The sequence below is a fragment of the Prionailurus bengalensis genome, chromosome D1 (assembly GCF_016509475.1).
Source record: "Prionailurus bengalensis isolate Pbe53 chromosome D1, Fcat_Pben_1.1_paternal_pri, whole genome shotgun sequence".
Taxonomy (NCBI): domain Eukaryota; kingdom Metazoa; phylum Chordata; class Mammalia; order Carnivora; family Felidae; genus Prionailurus; species Prionailurus bengalensis.
This window is the reverse complement of record NC_057346.1, coordinates 104,674,441-104,694,311: the sequence shown is the minus strand read 5'-3', so window position 1 is coordinate 104,694,311 and position 19,871 is coordinate 104,674,441. Positions and strand designations below refer to the sequence as shown.

The 19,871-nt window shown below is 49.7% G+C and overlaps 1 protein-coding gene and 1 non-coding gene across 4 annotated transcripts in view; one reads left to right on the top strand and one right to left on the bottom strand.

The window, feature by feature from the left end:
- STX3 (syntaxin 3) overlaps positions 1 to 16,861 on the bottom strand; it is a 41,349-nt gene extending 24,488 nt beyond the window's left edge. For all 3 annotated transcript variants that reach the window (XM_043581222.1, XM_043581223.1, XM_043581224.1), the window contains exons 1-2: positions 16,601 to 16,861; positions 827 to 910 (exon numbers count right to left, since the gene is read on the bottom strand). In XM_043581222.1, the coding sequence (XP_043437157.1) occupies positions 827 to 910; positions 16,601 to 16,630 (114 nt within the window). In that variant the 5' untranslated portion in view covers positions 16,631 to 16,861. The remainder of the gene's footprint in view (positions 1 to 826; positions 911 to 16,600) is intronic.
- A 1,710-nt stretch (positions 16,862 to 18,571) lies between these two features.
- On the top strand, positions 18,572 to 18,682 carry LOC122484527. Its single transcript, XR_006297598.1, has one exon. It is a non-coding gene; the product is annotated as a U6 spliceosomal RNA (small nuclear RNA).
- The last annotated feature ends 1,189 nt before the right edge of the window (positions 18,683 to 19,871 follow it).

Sequence of the window (19,871 nt, the reverse complement as noted above, 5' to 3'; positions counted from 1 at the left end):
AACCACAGTATGATGGCAGAAACTTCCATGACTGAACTCTTCACGCTTTTGTTCTGGTCTGGAGAATCACTCACCAGGCACAGACACGTCAGATGCTATACTGAATGCTTTATAAACATTATTCCATTGAATCCTTGTAATAACCCTAGGGATTACGTTATCACTCCCAATTTGCAGATAAGGAAACCAAGCATGTGAAGGAACATTGGCAAGATCACCAGCTGGTCAGAAGCAGAGCAGAGATTTGAATCCCACCGCTCACCATCTGCCATAGTCTCTCCCAAGAAGGACCTTCGAGATCAAAGACTTTGTGAATCTGTAGACAGGAACAACCCATCTTTGCCCCTGTTGAACGTGAAAAAAATAAACTGGTGGTTTCTTAGTTTCCCAGTTTCTACTAGAATTAAGTCAAAGGGCCTGAATTTTGGGAAACAACAAATCTGATCAATCTGAATCACAAGCTTAAAGATGTATTTTTTTTTCACACATGGCTGTGACCCCACGGTTGATTTCAGTATTGAAATTATGTAACTTAGGCAAGAAAGAAGATCATTAAAATGCTGTCATGCAGCATAAGACTTTAAAAGCATCTCATTAATTACATATCATTTACCTTCTGCTGACTTTCTCAAGAAGATTAAAAATCCAAACCCTCCCAATTACATATTGAAGAGAAATCTCCCAGTAACTTCTGGGTCTGGCCGCCTCACCCCAGGAAAAGACCGACTTTCCTCTGCTACACCTGAAAGAGCCGAGTTTTATTCTTTACACAGGAAGCTGTGTTTCCTTATGTACATTCAGAAAAAAGCACAGGAAGGTCGCCTACCTCAGAAAAGAACTCATCCATGAAAGCCGTGTTGTCAATGGCAACCTCGACCTCGTCGGCATCATCATCCTGTGTCAGCTGCTTCTGTGAGAGACAAAAAGGAACGGGGTGAGGCTAAAAACACAAGAAACAGCTAACAGAACTTGAAGGCTCACCAGGAGCTACATCTATACTAGACATTATACGACATAATCTCCTTTAAAACTCAGAACAGCCCTGCAATATATCGGACTCCATCACACTGTATTTAAACCCGAGCTGCACCGTTTACTGACTTCTAGCAGGGGGTGGGGGAAGGAAGGGAGGGATGGGCAAGCTACTAGCATCACTGTGCCAGGTTTCTCTATCTGTAAAATGCTGACATGCACTATGTACTTCGGGGGCGGTGAAAGAAATGAGACGAGGAAGTTAAAACATGTTTGCATGGTGCCTGGCATACTGCGATTACTCAATAAATGCTAGGTGTTATTGTTATTGCTGGAGGTGGGGGTGGGGGTCCGCAGTGGTACTGGTGACATTATTATAACTCATTCCTGTTGGAGAATCTAAAACAGAGAGGTTGAACAACTTGGCCAGAGTCACACAGCAAAAATGTAGAGACAGGCAGATTCTAGCCTGTCTTTTGGATTTGGGCCCCACGTTCCTAATCCCTTCTCCACAATGTTCAAATGTGTGATCCACCCTACCAGACATCTCTATCAGGATAGTTTCTAGCCTCGGGGCACCTGGATGGCTCAGTCCGTCAAGCGTCCGACTTCAGCTCAGGTCATGATCTCATGGTTTGTGGGTTCAAGCCCCGTGTCGGGGTCTGTGCTCAGACAGCTCAGAGCCTGGGGCCTGCTTCGGATTCTGTGTCTCCCTCTCTCTCTGCCCCTCCCCCACTTGCACTCTGTCTCTCCCTCTCAAAAATAAATAAACATTCAAACAAAACAAAACAAAACAAAGAGAACAGTTTCTAGCTTCAATTCCTCCAAAGCACTTGCTTCCAATCCTCAGGGTAGGAACAAAGGTTTTCCTGTTTTCATTAACCACCTACTGCAAAAAAAAAAAAAAAAAAAAAAAAAAAAAAAAACCAGTACTGTGTGTCATCCCCTGTCAGAGCTCATGTTTATAAGGAAAAGGAAGCTCTCCCTTCGGCCCCCAGCAACCCCTGGGGACCCCAGCTTTCTTGATCTCATTCCACGTCCTCTACAGAATCACAAAACGGCTATCTAAAGGAAGTGCTTCCATTCCCACCCAGCATCCAGGGCCCGAGCCGTGTCTACACTCTCCCCATCACTGGGCCACATTCTGACCGTTTCTAAGCTCAGAGGGAGAACTGGTTCTTGCCAGTCGAGGTGCAGAGGGGAAAAGCTGCTACACCTGCTTCTTCACAACCTGCAGTAGACAACAGCCCTCTCAAACACTCATAACCCCATGGGCGATGAAAGCCCCAGGGCCCTCTCCTCTTTACCCACTACCAACCCCCCAACCTTCAACAGATGATGGCATTACTGGGAATTCCCAGTGAAATCTGGGACGCTCCAGGGTGGCTTGTCGGTTAAGCGTCTGACTTACGCTCAGGTCATGATCTCACGGTTCGTGAGTTCAAGCCCTGCGTCAGGGGTGCTGACAGCTCAGAGCCTGGAACCTGCTTCAGATTCTGTGTCTCCCTCTCTCTCTGCCCCTCTCCTGATTGCACTCTGTCTCTCTCTTTCAAAAACAAATAAACAGAAAGAAAGAAAGAAAGAAAGAAAGAAAGAAAGAAAGAAAGAAAGAAAGAAAGAAAGAAAAAAGAAATCTGGGACTCTCCAAACATCTGCGGAGTCTGTTTTGACTGGCTCCGCCATCATCTCATTCTCTGGCTTGTCTGGAACCTTCGGCAACCCAAGCTTAACAGTCACATTCAAAGGAGTTGAACTTGATGGCAGTGCCACAGCGCCCAAACTCATCTTCCTAAAAAGTCACTCCTTCTGTTCTCCTGGGATTAAAAGTCCCAATGCCCAACAGAGCACATAGGGACCATTAAGGTCTGGCCCTGCCCATGTTCCTCTCCTCATGATACACTCTCTAGACCAGGCACTTGGAACTCCCCACTTTTCCTGGACAGACCATCTTTCACGAAGGACTTCTTCCTGAAATGCATTTGCCCAGCGGGAAAAATTTTACTTAGCCTTTAAATTCAATCTTGGGGGCGCCTGGGTGGCTCAGTCAGTTGAGCCTCTGACTTGATTTCGGCTCAGGTCGTGATCCCAGGGTTGTGGGATTAAGCTCCGTGTAGGGCTCTGCACTAGGATTCTCATTCTCTCATTCTCTCTCTCTCTCCCTCTCTCCCTTCCCACCTCTAAAAACTAAAACTAAAAATAATTAAATTCAATCTCAAACCATCTTCTCTGTCGGCCTTCCCTGACACTCCTCATGTAAAATTTAAAACCTTCCTAAGCAGGGCACCTGGGTTGCCCAGTTGTTTGGGCGTCACTTTGGCTCAGGTCATGATCTTGTGGTGGTGGGTTTGAGCCCCACGTCGGGCTCTGTGCTGACAGCTCAGAGCCTGGAGCCTATTTCAGATGCTGTCTCTCTCGCTCTTTCTGACCCTCCCCCACTCATGCTCTGTCTCTCTCTCAAAAATAAACCTTTAAAAAATTAAAAAAAAACAAACTTCTAAGCTCCTGATGCATCTTGTGCAGACCTTCCATAGCATCCAACACAGCCTACTGTTAATTATCCCTTTATTTATCAGTCTTTCCCTACTGGCTATAAACCCTGGAGAGTCAGGGCTGCCTTATCTATTATAACAGATACTCTGAGCGTACGTGCCTGCCCAGAAAGCCTTCCGTGGTGTAGATAACCTTCCCAGAACCATGTGGGGAAGGTGAAGGGGGTCAATCGTGAGCCAACCTCCCTGAGGAATTTGAATTGCAAAGCAAACAGAGATCTCTGCCAGTTTCTCAAAGAGTACCTTCACTTCTACTCTTCCTAAGCCTTCCCAACAGGTTCCACAACTGTTCCCAGCACTCTCCCAACAAACTCAAACAGTATTATTCTAATGTTTTTAGAAAATCCATTTCACTGGAATTGGCTTTTCTCACTTGCACTTAAAATTACTTGTACGTGTCATTCATTCATTCACTCATTCGTGCATTCCACATGTACACTGAGCACTTACCACGTGCTAGATGTGTAAGAGAAATTTAATCAATTTTAGCTGAATGGAAACCCAGCCCCCACAGGGACCGCAGCCTGGATTCAGCCAGCAGTTTCTAAAGTTGAGATAAAACGCTCCTATTATCACTATCGTCAATACTTGGGCCTCTTAGTAGCCTCCAGAGAGCTCCATCTCCCAGCAAGGATCTCCGTGACCCTCACTGGAAAACAGGAGCCCAGCCCTCCTCTGGGAAGGTGAGCTAACAAGTATTCGTCCCAACTCCTCTCTCCAGAGGTCTTCTAGAGACCCACGCTGAAGGGAGATACCATGTGGGTACGTGTGTGGGGGTACACACCCATGAGTGTCAACATGAGATGGAAGGAAGTAGGATGAGTCTACCATCTGAGGATGGACCAAGGGAAGTTTCTGGAAGCTGGGAACAACTGTGTCCTGGAGCATGGGAGGCAGGCACCTAGCTCTCTGTCATGACATAAATTTCTGAGACCCCCGAAATTTGTACAGGGATCCCCCGCATCCAAGACATCGCCTTCTGGCTTTGGGCAGGGCAGCCTCATCCACCTCCAGTTGAGAAAAAGTGTGAACTAGGAAAAGAGAAGTCTTTGGTAACCCACAACCTAGGTCTAAAACCTTTGGTTACCAATTACTGGCTGTGAGAATCTCAATCAAGTCTTTTATTGCTGAGTTGTTTTTTTTTTTTTAATTTTTTTTTTCAACGTTTATTTATCTTTGGGACAGAGAGAGACAGAGCATGAACGGGGGAGGGGCAGAGAGAGAGGGAGACACAGAATCGGAAACAGGCTCCAGGCTCTGAGCCATCAGCCCAGAGCCTGACGTGGGGCTCGAACTCACAGACCGCGAGATCGTGACCTGGCTGAAGTTGGACGCTTAACCGACTGCGCCATCCAGGCGCCCCTATTGCTGAGTTTTTTATCTGTGAATGGTAATAACACCACTCACCTTATGACTTTTACGGGCACTGGAAGACATCACATATGGAAGGTTTCTAGCACAATACTGAGCACATACCAGTGGCTCATAAATGTCAGTTTCCCTATCACCTTGCTGTAAAGATGTGACGGCTAAAAGAGTGACTTCTCTTCTGAGGAAGTCCTCGCACTAAAGGCTACGTCAGTAAGGTCAGCCACAGAGCATGATGATGATCTGGGTTCCGTAAACTGCTCCATCACATACTGGTCACCAAGCCTTACACAACTGGTTTAACATCTCTGAGCCTCAATTTCCCTATCCACAAAATAGATAGAACAGCGTCTACCAATGCTTTTGTGAGGACGGAATATTTTAAAGTTCCTTATGCAATGAATAGCACATAGTTACAACTCAATAAAAGGGGCCGTACATAAGATCTAGCCAACTTCTCTATAGCTTTAACCTGGATATAAGTACCTTTAAACAGGAAAAGGGGAAAAAAAGAAGAAAAACAAAAAAACAAAAACAAACAAAAAAGGTACAGGACTTTTAGAGTTAAATGCAACCTTACAGATTCTACCATCAAATTCTGTCACTGAGAGAGGGGCAAATCAAGGCCCACAGCCAAACAGTGAGTTACTGATGGCCAGGAGTAGAACCCAGGTTTCTTGATTCCCATCTTCCCATGCAGAGTCTTTCCCACTGTGCTGTGCTGTTTCCAAAAATATAACATCACAACATCAATTACAACAGCACAAGCTTTAGTCCAGTGAGAGAGTCCAAGGAAGAAGCCACCATCATAGGTGATCCAGAGTCATGGGGCATTGGAACTTCCAACCGGCTTCTCCAAAAGGGGGGTCTAACTGATCCCGGGGAAACCCCCTGTCCCTTCTGACAGAGCCAGGCTCTCTCAGGCTGAGGCCTCAGGAGTCCCAAGGCCAAGGAAAGCATGCAGTGTCCTTTATCTTGGGCCCACATGACTGAGCACAGCTGAGAAAAGAACTTGGGCATCTTTATCAGAGAATCAAGGCGTGTGGTAATAGGAACGTTGCAGTAGCTACATCGGCCGCAGAAGGAACAGTGAGAACCACGAGTTCAGCCGCTCACTTCCTCTCCCCCACCCCCAGCCCCATGATGCCTCTCCCACCAGGAGATGGGACGTGGGCCAGCGGGCAGCACTGACACAGAGCCGTGTATCTAGCACCCGTCCCTGCCTCTCAAATGTGCCCCACAGTCCCGTGAGGGCTGCCAGGACCATGACCTCCTCTCTGCAAAGTGGGGAGCGTTCAGGGGCCCGGCACGCAGCATGAAGAGGCTTTTGCTGTACTTCCTCTTACTCAGCATTCACTGCCTTTCTCTCAACTGCCTTCTCCATCATTCTCCGTCTATCTGATGGGGGTCCCTTCCGTTAGCTTCTTGAATAAAAGCATTTGCCACCCATAGAGCCCCTACCAGATGCTGGGTGGCCACAACACCCTAGAGGTTATCCAAGGGCTCTCAGCCACTGGTTGGCAGAGTCTGGGCTCGAACTTCGCTTGTCTGTCCTAAGCCCTTGTTACCCCCCTGCACCTTCCCAAAGCGGCCCATCCCGAGAGTGACCAGGAGCCAAGGAGAGCAGCAGCCCGGCCCTGCGGAAAGCTGGGCACTTGTCTGCACTAAGCCTGGGCTTTCTCGCCAAGTAAGGAGCTTAGCTTTCCAGTGCAGCTTTGTGGAACCCCAGGACACTTCAGATGAGCCTCAGAAACCGGCCAGGGAAGCCAGGGAGGGGGGAGGCAGGCAGGTGGGCCCTTCCCCGCTCTTAAATCTGTGTAGCTTCCCTTCTGTCTGCTTTATACACTGGGGCTGAATGTAACACTTCATTTGAAGAAAGTCCTGTTGTCAACAGAGCAAAGAAAAGAAGAAAAAAGGAAGTAAGCAAGCAAGCAAACCAGCAAGCTTAGCTAACCAAGAAACCACTGCTGTAAACAAATGGATGCCTTCTCAAGAAGAGGGGAAGGGGGGCGCCTGGGTAGCTCAGTCGGTTGAGCGTCCCACTTCAGCTCAGGACACGATCTCACGGTTGTCAGTTCGAGCCCCGCATCGGGCTCACTGCTGTCAGCCTGTCAGCAGGGAACCCGCTTTGGATCCTCTGTCCCCCTCTCTGTGCCTCGCCCACTTACACTCTCTCAAAAACAAACAAACATTAAAAAAAAAAAAAGAGAGAAAGAGAGAGAAATCCCACTGCTCCTTTTCCAGGTACATTCATTTTCATTTTATTTATTTTATAAAAATAAGTCACGGGGATGAAAGGTATGGCATAGGGAATACAGTCACCAGGGTAATTCCGTCGTGTGGTGACACCGTGGTGAGCGCTGCATAACACAGGCTTGTCAAATCACCGTGTCCTACGCCTGAAACTGGTGTAACGTTGTGCGCCCACTATACTTCCGTTAGAGATTTTAAGACAAACAACCTGCTGCAGTCTAAGTTTAAATCACCGGCAATTCCTCGAGGATCCTACAAATCAGAGCAGCAAGACAGAAGGACGGGACAAAGGAAGGAAAAGGGAGCCACCGCGGATGACGATGACGCCCATTTACTCCTCGGGGGTCCCCGGACAAGATGGAAGGCCCCGGAGCTCTCGGGAACGTTCTGGGGTGAGGGAAAGGCACCAGCAAGCAGTCTGGGCTGCGAAGGGACATCTGGTCCTTAACGGCCGGCAGCGGGGGTATTAAAGGATTGTGGCTGGCGGAGGCGGGGCCCTCGTGGCACAGGCAGGTGAGCACGAGTCTGTGCCCCTCCTCCACATGGGAACAGCTCTCTGCTCAAGGCGCATGCGCCTTTTCATAAACCCAGACTTTCCCCCAATGAATTCAAAGAGACAGCGCCGTGTGCCCTTCCTCCTCCCTGCTGCCCTCTGCCCCACCTGCCTCCCTCTGCAGCGAGGGTCTGCGGATTCCCAGAGACAACAAACACTACGGCTTACGAGGGTTCCAAGCGCACACACACACACACACACACACACGCACACACACCAGTGACACACTACCCAACGTCTGGTTTTTCCAGTCCCTCTTCTTCAATTAAAAGAGCCACAGATTCTGAGTAAGCAGCTCTCAACAAGTACTTGGCGTTCTCTGCTCCCCACTTAAAGAGTGTGCCTACCCTTCTCTTGACCCCACGCCCCCCCCCCCCCCGTCTCCCTCCCACACTGTCCTCTCTCCCTGTGAAACAAGGGGACACTTCCCTTTTCCCAAGCAGGCTCCATGCTCCGCACAGAGCTTGATCTCTCACGAGTCTGGGATCATGACCTGAGCCAAAATCCAGAATTGGACACTCAACTGACTGAGCCACCCAGGTGCCCCCATTCTGACTTCTTTTTAACTCAAGAGCTAGTTAGAAAGGCATTTTCAATTTCCAAAGCAGGTAAGGAGGGCTACCTCCTCTGGGAGGGCTATTATTGTATTGTTAATTTTATTATGCCATCCTCAGGGAACATAGCCTACTGGACTTAATATTCTGTGCAACTGGACACTTCTTTGTATCATTATACACGGTATTTTTTAATCTTCCACGTGTGTTTGAAGACACTTTGCATTCTGTTCGTTGCATAGAAAAATCATCAAACTTCATCCCCAGGTGCCATGTTAATTCCTACCTGTTTTTGCTTCTCAGGACCTGAGCTAGGTCTGAGAAGGAACAGCAAAAAGGGATGGAAGTTTATGGAAAGAAAAGGAGGAGGGAGGGGTGCCTGTGTGGCTCAGTCGGTTAAGTGTCTGACTTTTGATTTCGGCTCTGGTCGTGACCCCAGGATTGTGGGAATCTCTGTCCCCCTCTCTCTCTCCTTCCCCCTTCCCTCCTTCCCTCTCTCTCTCTCTCTTTCTCTCTCAAAATAAATAACTTTAAGAAAAAAGAAAAACAGGAGGGAAAAAAACATCCTCTGTGTAGATGTTGTCTACACAGGTGAGGAATCTGAGGTAGGGAGATTAACTCACCCAGAATCACATGGCTAATATGGAACAAAGACAGGATGGAACCACACCTGGTCCAACCCACCGAGTTCGCAGTGCATTCACTTAGAGAGATGGTAGGGTCTTGTAACCAACCGCCATACCCACACATTCTCCTTCCCACTACAAGGTCCAATCCATTCGCTCATTCACTCACCCAACAGTATTTACTGAACAACCAGCATTTATTTGCCACTAGAGATGCAGAGACCAAACTCAGCAGCCCCTGCTCTCCAGGACATCACTGTCTCCGATGGGAGGCACACAGGTCATTACAACCCCACATGGTGAGTGAGGACAGCACTTAAGACAAGAAGACAGGGTGCCCAACCTCCCTGAATCCAAGGCAGAGCCTGGGGAGGATGGAAGCATATATAATAATGTGTGCAAAGGTGACTCCTTGGGGAAGTTTTGAAAGATGAGTGAAATTACCCAAAGGATACCTCCGGGAAGGCCACTGGAATAAGAAGACCACACCTTTTTCCTGCTTTCTCTCTCATCCCAGGAGCCAAAGACATTGAAAGAGTATCTTCTGCTTCCTCCTGGAGAGTTCATTGGGCTTCTGTTCTTTAGTGATAAGACTTCTTACTGGCCCACGATTTCTTTCTGGAACATTGTTCCTCCCCTACTCCAGCTTTCTGTGCTCTTTTCGGACTTCCTCTCCGTCTCAACCCCGCCACTCAATACCCCACAGCCTCCAGTTCTCAGGGACGAGGCATGGAGGGACTAATAACCTCTTCTTCTCTACTCGTCTCTACTTCCTTTCAGCCCCTGTGCCCAAGCCCCCTCCCATCACGATCCTTCTAGAAAACACTTCACTATGTATTAGGTAACATCTATTGAGCACTCCACAGGAGCTGAGGATTCTTCCGGGACATGCACTTTATACGTACCATCTAATCTCTACAATCTTCTGGGGACCCTCCCCATCTTACAGCTGAGAAAATTAAGGCATAAAGATGTCAAGCAACCTGCTCAAGATGGGACAGACGGTGCGTGCCGGAGCTGGGAGAGCCCGGGCAGCCGGCTGCTGAGCCCTTGCTGTCTACCACCCCGGAGGGATGCCTCCAACGGCAGCCACACGCCAGCAGCTGCACCGGCCACTGGAAACACACTTCCAAAGCATGAAAACACATGAGCTGAATAAACGGACAAGGTCACGGAAACAAGGAACACCTGAGAAGCAGACACAGGTCAGGGCAGGCTAAGAAAGCAAGACACCTAACTGCAACGGGGTGTCCTGGATGGGACCCCAGATCAGGAAAAGGGCCGTTCGTGGGAAAATGAGTGGAATCCATATCAAGTCTGGAGTTCAGAGAATAGGAACGTGCCAACATCAGGATCGTTAAAGCATCCCTCGGTTGTGACAAACGTACCATCATAATGGAAGGTGTCAACAAGGGAGGAAACCAGGTGGGGGTGGACAGGAACTCCCTGTGCTGCCTTTGTGGCTTTTCTGTAAGTCTAAAATTCGTCCAAAATCAAAAGGATGTGTTCCACTGATCTCCTTTAGGTTGAACTGCATTTACAGCAGCCCTCCCGTCCGGCAGGGGGACGTTGCCATGGAAACAGCCCAATGCCAGAAAGCAGGCTGGCCTGACCGTGGAGAGTGGTCAGGGCAGGGAGCTGAAGAGGCCGGGTATTAAAGCAGCTGCAGATAAGGTCCCTCAGGGCCTACAGAATCTCCAAGTAAGCTCATCTGCAGAACGTCCCCATTTGCTCACTGGACAGTGTGGTTTGCGGCCTTCCCCACCATGAGCCGGGCCGTGGAAGTGCAGGGGGAACGAGGCCTGCGTGATCTGTGCTCCCTCACACAGCAGACAAGGATGGGGCAGGCGGCTTCTGAAACCCTGGGCCGCTGCTGTCACACATCAACCAAGATAAACAGTTTGTGGAGTGCTAAATGCTGTCAGCTCAAGGTCTGGGGGCTTCCCTGTGGTGGTGACACTGGAACTGAGTGTTGAGAGACTCCCAAGATTTGGGGGCACCTGGGTGTCCCAGTCAGTTAAGCGTCCAGCTCTTGGTTTCAGCTCAGGTCATGATCTCATGGTTTGTGACTGCAAGCCCCGTGTCGGGCTCTGTGCTGACAGCATGGAGCATGCTTGGGATTCTCTCTCTCTCTCTCTCTCTCTCTCTCTCTCTCTCTCTCTCTCTCTCTTTCTCTCTCTCTCTGCCCCTCCCCTGCTCACTCACTCTTTCTTTCTCTCAAAAATAAATACATAAATAAACTTTTTAAAAAAAATTTAAAAAGAAAGATGTTATTAGATTTTGCCAGAGGAAAAATGGGGTAGCTAGATTTTCACCATGGCACCCACATCTTCTCCTTCATTGTCTTTCTGAACAGGGCAATCCTCCATGATGTAGTGGGCTAAGGGTTTAGGAATAGCTAGGAGCCTTGGAATTCAGCCACCCTTGTCCTTGAAGATGGAACCGGTGACCTCTGGCATCATTAGCAAATTCACAGGCTCTCGGAGTAAATGCTGCCCAACTCCACCCCACAGGGAATAGAGAGGGAAGAGTAAGTCCCAACGATGGGCAAGAGATGTGGGAGGGCCAAGCTGTCGATTAGTCAATAATCAGTCGGATAAACATTTACTAGATAACTACCATGCAGAGTTCGGGGCACTGGGGCCCCAGAGGAATACCCTTTCTGTCAATGCATCAGGCTGTGTGCATTGTAGATGGGCAGATGATCAAATAAAGTGCAGGGAGATACAAAAAAAAAAAAAAAAAAAGCAAGACAGACATGTTCGATCTTGATCCCAACTTTTCCCAGCTGGGGATCTCCATCAAATCTGAGCCTCGATTTCCTTACCTGTGAAATGGGAATAATGTAAAACAGCACCTTGCCTTGCGTGGTTGAAGGGATTAGAGACAACGAATGCAAGGCACCTAACACAGGTCCCATCAAATAGTATGTAGCTGCTCAATAAATGATCAATTTTACTGCAGTTGATGACACAGTGACAACAAGGAATAGAACCATCACTCCTTTTTTTTTTAAAGATTTTATTTTTAAGTAATCTCTACACCCAATGTGAGGCTTGAACTCACAACCCCAAGATAAAGAGTCACAAGCTCTACAGACTGAGCCAGCCACGTGTCCCCAGAATCATTGATCTTAAGGACAATAGAACTTAAGGAGACAAAGAGTCCAACTCTTGAAAAAACAAAGGAAGGTGGTTTCAAGCCTACTCCATGGTGACAAAAACCCCATGAACCTAACAGCAGAAAGGTATTTGCTGCAAAGCGATACACAGCCCTTTATGCACAGCTGGAATGAGGGAGAATACTCTAGGCTGCAGTCAGGGAGGTAAGTGGAAAGAATGCGTTTTGGAAGATGGGTAGGAATTTTGACAGTAGGAGAAGGGAGAGAGAGCACCCTGGCTTCTGCCAGGCCCCGGTCTCCCCCCTCACTCACAGGAACAAAAATAAAACTAATCCCCTTCCCTCGTCCAAGCGTTTTCTCTTCTGGCCTCAGCCTGATGAGTCCATAATCCCTGCTCAATCCCCTGTTAACTCATCTCGGCCTGGCCTCCCAGTCTGCTCCAGCTAAATCGCTCTCCCGGGGGTGAATCCTCCCAGGAAGAAATCACAGACCAGTGAGAAATCTTATCACTAAAGTACAGAATCTCAATGAAAAGGGTCTTAAGTTGAATCTCAGTGAAGAGATTCTCAAATCAGGATGTTAAGATTTGGTTAGGATCCAAAGCACCTGGCACATAGCAGGGGCCAATATCTATGCAGTAAACGAATTGAGCTTTAAGGGGAAGTACAGCCCCATGATTCTGAGGGGTTATACTCTGATCCCACAGAGATCCAGACTGTCAAAAGCAGCAGGAGGCCAAGGAGCCCTTCAGGATGCAGCAAGAGACAAGACAGAACAGAATGAATAAAAAGTTACTCTGGCCTTTTAGAGCCCCAGGTGGTTGATTTCATTCGTGCATCCCTATTAGCACTTGCCTTGGAGGGGCCGGTGTACCCCAAGTTCTTTCTAGTCCTCCATAGACCAACTCCAGGGGGTCCAAAGTTCTTGCCCTCTTTTCCCTACCCGACATCACTGGCTTCTCTGCTATCATTATCTACCTTTAATTTGCGAGTTGTTTCATACATGACCATTTACTCTTTAAGACCAGAACCTTGTGTAGTAATTCTGCATAACATGCTATCCAGCAGGAAGAGGTCAGAAAGGAGGATCAGCACACCCAGCACAGGAAAGTCCCAAAGCACTTATCGTGGTGAAATAGTGGAGCACTCGCCAATGAGACAGTGGCTGAGAAAATCCAGGATCCCTGCCTCTCAGGAGACTCTACGTGCCTTAAAGAGATCGGACTTGATCTTAACGAGACCTGAGCTCAAGCATCACTTCTGGGAAACACCCTGCACCCCCTAGTGTCTTGTCCCCAGAGGCCAGTCGACAGGGTCTTCCCACAGTAGCTTCTAACACAAGGATCGTATCATCATTTTCCGTTTCTTGTGCGTCTCCCTATCTGACTGTGAACTTCTAAGGTCCAGGAATAGGTGGTAATCACCATTATAACCCGGCACCTAAGGCGGGGCTTGGGCCATAGTAGGTGCTCAGTCAATGTTTGCTGAATGAAAAGAGAGCCGGGCAAGAGGTCCCTGGATGGGGATTGTGTAGACTCAGTAGATCCAAAGTTCAGCTAGTGAGAAATCAGCTTGTGAGACGGGCTGGGGGTGGACCCTGTGCATTCCTGGTATGCCTGTCCTACTCCCTGAAGAAGCAGGCTGCTGAGGAGGCCTACCAGGAGGAGCAACGCAAGAGATGAGTCAGGTCTTGTGACCATGGCCTCGGGAAGGTGTGCCCCTTCAGTGTGGATGCTGCTCCCGGCAGGTCAAGTTGGGGGAACGCACAGGCACAATGGTGGGTGATTATCTTGGATTATTTCATTCAACCTCCACAATGGCTCTATGGGGAAGGTACGATGACCCACTTGACAGGTGCAGCTCTGAGACCTTGGTCCTGGAAACCCAAGAGCCTCGTGGTGCCTAACACAGGTTCACACACAACAAAGCATTTTAGAGAACCATGTATCAGCAAGGTGGATGAGGGCCTGAAATCAGTTTGCCTCTCCACCCTCAGAGAGCTGCTCAAACTCCCCACAAGCTTCCTGCCTCACCCCAGGCTTAAGAGTTCCCAACCTCTCTGGCCACCCCAGTCCGTCCCTGGGCAGCTCTGACTACTGAGAATGCTTTCACGCAGAGAACCCTTATTTTGACCCATCAGCTTCACATCTACTCCTGATACCCACACAGAGGAAGGCTAATCTCCTGCACATGACCGCCCTCCCCCAGTTATCACCTCGCCTCCCCCAAAGGTTTAGAAAGATGCCACAGAGGAGATTACACAGGCTGTTCAGTGTGAAACTGGTTTCATGCGGGGTAACCAACATTTTTTATTGATGAAAGTAATCAGAGGGATGGTTATCTTGTTGCAGTGAAAGCATCTCTCACCCAGAGGTGGGGGGTGGACTAGAAACCAAAACCCATACAAACGTGAACAATGGTCCAGGGGAAAACATCAGTATTGCCAAGAGGGGGTTCTGAGATGAACCAAACTTCTTGTTTTACAAAAGGGGAACAGAGAAGCAGAGGGGGTACAAAGGAACACAGCTAGTAAGTGGCAAGGCAACAATCAGAACCTTTGAACCTGCAGCCTGGTCCTCTTTGCTGGGCACCACCAGCCATGCCCCTGCTCCAAAACCTGTGATTTCAGAACAGCACCCCACAAGTGCCCAGTCCCTAGTGTGACTTTTCCCTTCCCCAGAGGTAAAGCCCCGCCCGGACGCTCGGGGAAGCCAGGGGACTTGCTTGGCTTTCCTGGCAAACTGAATTGATGCTCAGAACTCAAGAGTTCTTTGCTATTGGTTGACCGTGGGCTTGAAAGGGGCGTTGGGCTATCTTCCTCTGGAAATGGGTTTCCTAACGCAAGGAAGGGAGTCACCTGGGCCTGCCGTTCAGTTCCGCACTGTTTTATGATTGCTGGGTGTGTGGCTGATACGGGAAGATCTTCAAAACCACATTCCTCTTTCCTTTCCAGCGAGCCTCAGGGAAGGAGTATGGTGGAGAGCGTCAGGAGCCTGGGTTCCTCTCCAGGCTGTGCCCTGACCGGCCCTCGGAACCGAGACACCCCTCCTACCCAAGCTGAGCTCTACTTGCCTCTTGTATAAAAAATAGGGGCAATAAAATCTGCCCTGTCTGTAAAGGCGATATTACGAAGCTTCAATGACAAAGAGCGGGCAGGAGGCGGGGAGGCTCCCTCCCCGGCTCCCTCCCCAACTCCCTCCCCAACCCCCCCCCCAATCTGTAGCTGCCCTTTTTCTTCTCTCACTTCCCCATCACCCTCACCTCCTCTGCAGCATTATGACCCAGAGCAGGTGAAAGGGGCGCAAAGGTCTTACCCAGGATAAGGGAAGAGAAAGAAAAGCGACTGTAACAGCATCTCAGCAGTGCCTTGAACAAGGCCTGTATTTTTGCCCGAGGAGCTTTTACAGCTATCAGCCCATTTACCACCTATTCATCCCACACGTACCCTGCATCATGCAAAGGGCTCTGTGTGCTCTTGCTTTTAGTCCTTACAACCACACACTTCACAGACCTGAAAACTTAGGCTCGGAGGTGGAGGGACAGCCAGTAATCGGTGTAGCCAGGAGGCAACCCCAGTTCTATCCATTCCCAAGCTTCCCAAACTTTCATGTGTTCTTGCATCTCCTGGGGAGATTCGAGAGCAATCAGACTGATTTTGTGGGTGCAGTCAGGGGCTGAAGCCTCGCACTTCTCACGAGCTCCCAAGAAGAGGGACTGCTTTGTGTCTATCAAAGGCTACATTTAAAATTCCATATAGACAGAGCCTGTATCCCCAATCCCCAGGGCCGAGCACCGGGCCTGCCCCATAGAATGTACTCGGTAATTATTTGTTACTTGAGTCAATGACTCAAAAACCCAAGCTTTAACCATCCTCTATATCAAGTCCCATTATGTCATTTGATCTCATAGCAAATCTCTAAGGGATGATCATCCCTGTTTGACAGACAAGGAAACACAGGCTCAAAAGACTAGGTAGCTCGGGGTTTTACGGCTTTTGTGCAGTAGGACTGGAGGCGGTCTACCTTCATTCAGATCCTTTGCCCTGACCACAGCTGTCCGGAGGATGAGGGAGAAATTAATAATTATAGACCTCAGGGTGGCGAGGTGCTGGGCCCATCCTGGCACGTGACCAGCTCACAGCTCAGGAGGTCACCCAGGGGCTCTGAGCAGGTCCTGGGGGAGGGGCAGCCGTACTCGGCGCCCCCTCCCCGCCCCCCAAGGGAGACAAGGAGGGTAGGAGGAGGCTGATCCTGGGCATATTGCCAGGTAGCAGGCTGGTAGAGGTGACCCCTGACCTCACAGAGAATTCCTCTGGACTCAAAGAACCCCCACCCGCAGACCCCAGCTCTGAACCGAAACTGTCCAGCTTGTGGGGAGGGGAGGGAGGCATCCAAGGAAATCACAACCCAGGGATGAATCACTGGCACCTGACCCCAAAGCGGAGGGGCGGGGGTGGGGAAGGGGCGCGGATGCGGCGGGAGCTCCGGGGGCGCAGGCCTGGCGCGGGGTCCCCCCTCTAGCCCGGATTTGGGGAACATAGGGAAGGCCCTCTCCCGCGCAGCTGCTGCCCCCGGCCCAACAGTTCCCGGGTGCGGCGGGACTCACGGCCTTCAGCTGCTCCAGTCGGTCCTTCATCCTGCTGCCCAGGCGCCCGGAGGCAGGTGAGCGCGTCCCAGGTGAGCGCGTCCCAGGTGAGCGGCCGGAAGTGGCGGGCGGCCGGCCGGCCGGCCGGGTCGGGGCGAAGGAGCTGGAGGCGGGCGGCGGCCGCGGGCTAGGAGGAGCGTCCGAGGCCACGGGAGGCTCCGCCGCGCCGCCCCCTGCGGCCCCGCCGGCGCCGCGCTCTCCAAATCCGGCTCCCGGGCCGGCGCCGGCGCGCAGCGCAGATCCGCCCGGCGGGCCCGCCCCTCACCTGCGCCGCGCCCCGCGCTCCTCCTTAAAGGGCCCTCCGCTCGGGCGGCTCTGGCTCCGGCGCGGGGGGAGGCCGGGGGAGTCCAGGGAGAAGGGCGGGCCCGAGGGAGACCCCCTCCTTTTCCCCCGACGGCCTCTCGCGGCCTGCACCGGGCTGTGTCGGGCCCGGCCGCACACTGTCCCGGGGACCGAGAACGCTGTGCGCCTAGCAGGTGGGAGGGAGAGCCAGGCGTCCCTCTCCCCCCCCCGCCCCGCAACCGAGGAAGGGCGCTCCAAGGGACGGAGCTGGCCGTCCGGGGGACTGCGGGATACCGCTGGGGGCGCGTGTTCTTTCCTGGAGGAAATAACCGGGGGTGCGGCGGGGCGGCGGCGAAGACTCTGGATTTGACACTGGTCGCAATCGCGACCCCTCCGAGAAATGGAAGCAGTCCAACGTTGGAGGCAGCACCTGCCGCTAATAATCTGTACAACTTTGGGGGTTGCGGTTTCTCTAGGGGACTCCGTTTCCGGAGGGGTCTGGTTCGCACCGCACAGAACCGGGGTGGTAAGATCGAGATGTCTGTGTCACGAACTGTTTGTCAAGCTGAAGCCGTCTTCGTTCCTACGAGGTGTGGACTACCAGGTGGGATGGGTCTACCGAAAAGGTGGGCGGGGTCTTTGCGCCGCCCCTTCCCTCCCTGTCTTCCCTCTTCCCCGTTCATCTTCCTCCTTGGGAACCACCGACCTATCCAGCAGAGGGCGGCGCTCAGTAAGTGGGAGTGGCAGCCCGAAGACTGAATTCTCAAGTCACGACAAGAATGTGCTCTGTGTATTCAGGTTAAAAGGCTGTAAATATTTTCGTAATTCTAACAGAACTTTGCCCTCCTCTGCGATCTTAGTGCGTGCTCCAGGCTGACTTCATCTCCTCCCATAAAGATACGGTCGTAAGCGGTCGGGCTGGATGAACTCTTTCTCGTCCCTGATCCTCCTTTGGGCTACACTTCCTTCCACCCCGGACGCTCCCTAGGTGGGTTCCCGACGTTAGTAAAGGAAGGCTTCTGCTCCCCCTGGTGGTCCTAAATGGAAAAGGTGAGTAAATCGCACACCATATCTCCCCTTCCCTTAACAAATTTTTGTTAGTGCGCATACATTAGCTGGGTCCCCCTCCTCAGGAAAAGAGAGTCTCCTGAGGGAAACAGAGATGTGAACAACTCTTTACATTAAAGTCTGGAAAGAGCCATAGGAGTCTGGCATAAGGATCAAGGATGGCCACACCACCTGCCTGAACACATCCAGGGATGGAACATCTAGGACCTCCTGGTTAAAGAGAATTGTTTTCAAAAAGAAAAAAATCATGACTCTCAGACAACTATAAAGTGAACACACATCAAAGATTTTATTTGACTCATTAATTAATGAGGGAACGAGTAAAGTGTGAAAAACCTGTTTACAGAAGGACCCAAAAAACAGACACTTACACAGGCCATCGGGAATGCTGAAATGAATACGTTAAATGCAAGACCGACTTCCGGGGGTGGGAGGAGATCAATGGCACCTCAATCAGATTTTGTTTGCATCTCCATGGAAAAGAACTATTTGCATTCCTAGCGGTTTTCTACGATCTACAGAATTGTAAAATAGTTACAGGACCATAGGAGGCACAGACCATTAATAAAAACAGATAACCCAGTGCTCCTTTGGGCAGCACATATACTAAAATATAGATATACGATATAGAGAAGATTAGCATGGCCCCTGCACAAGGATGACACACAAATTCATGAAGCTTCCATATTTCCCGCCCCCCCCCCCCCCGCATTGGGCTCTCTGCTGTCAGCACAGAGCCCACTTCAGATCCTCTCCCCGTCTCTCTCTGCCCTTCCCCCACTTGTGCTCTATCTCTCAAAATAAATAAACATACACAAATAAATGCAGATAATCCAGAAAGGCCTACCACACCATCTGACACCCAGTAAGCTTTTTTTTTCCCATTTTAACTGTTTCACAATTTTTCCAGACACTCTCAAGAAAGCATCTTTCCCGATTGAACAGTTCCAACTGTTTAAAAAAAAAAAAAATTTTTTTTTCTCTACAAAACAAAAATTTCCCTCCCTATAATTTCCACCACTGTTTATTGTTCCTTGCCTTTGCCCAAACATTAAGAAGTGTAATCTGTCCTTCACAAGATGGGCTTTCCATGAAGGGAGAGTTGCTGTGGGGCTGGAGAATGATTGCTGATATATGTAGCCCGGAGGCCCGAGTTGTAGGCAGAGTTTCTGCCAGAAAACTTAACACTTAACACCACACAACCTGTTTTCTCATCTGTGAAATATGGAGGTTGATCAAAACTTGTGGTTCCCAACCTTTCCAAGATCAAGAGTATCCTATAGGCTTTGTTTTCATTGATGGATCTCTTGTTTTAAAAGATTTCATATCCTTCACAAAATATATTTACTGGGGAATCAGAAATTTGGATTCCTCAAACTCAGACGCAGAGAACAGAGTGGTGGTTGCCAGAGGTGGGGGGGTAGGGGTGGGGAGCAACATGGTGAAGGAGGTCAAAAGATACACACTTCCAGTTATAAGTCCTGAGGGTGTAACATAGAACATGGTGACTAGAGTTAACAAGAACGTACTGTGCATTTGAAAGTCACTAAGATGATAGACTTAAAACTTCTCATCACAAAAAAAAAAAAAATTGTAACTATGTGAAGTGATAGATGTTAACTAAACTTACTGTGGTTATCGTTCTTGCTGTCTCTATATATCTCAAGTCATTATGCTGTAACCTTAAACTAATACCATGTCACGTGTTAATTATATCTCAATAAAACTTGGAAACCAAAAAGAAATTTGATTTCCTATGAGATGATTCCAAGAAAAAGTACAATAACCTTTTGGTTAGCCTAGGGAGCCATAACAGAAATGACTGTATCATTTCCCTTAAACTTTTTAAAAATACTGAAAATAGGGCAAAGAGTCCTCTCAA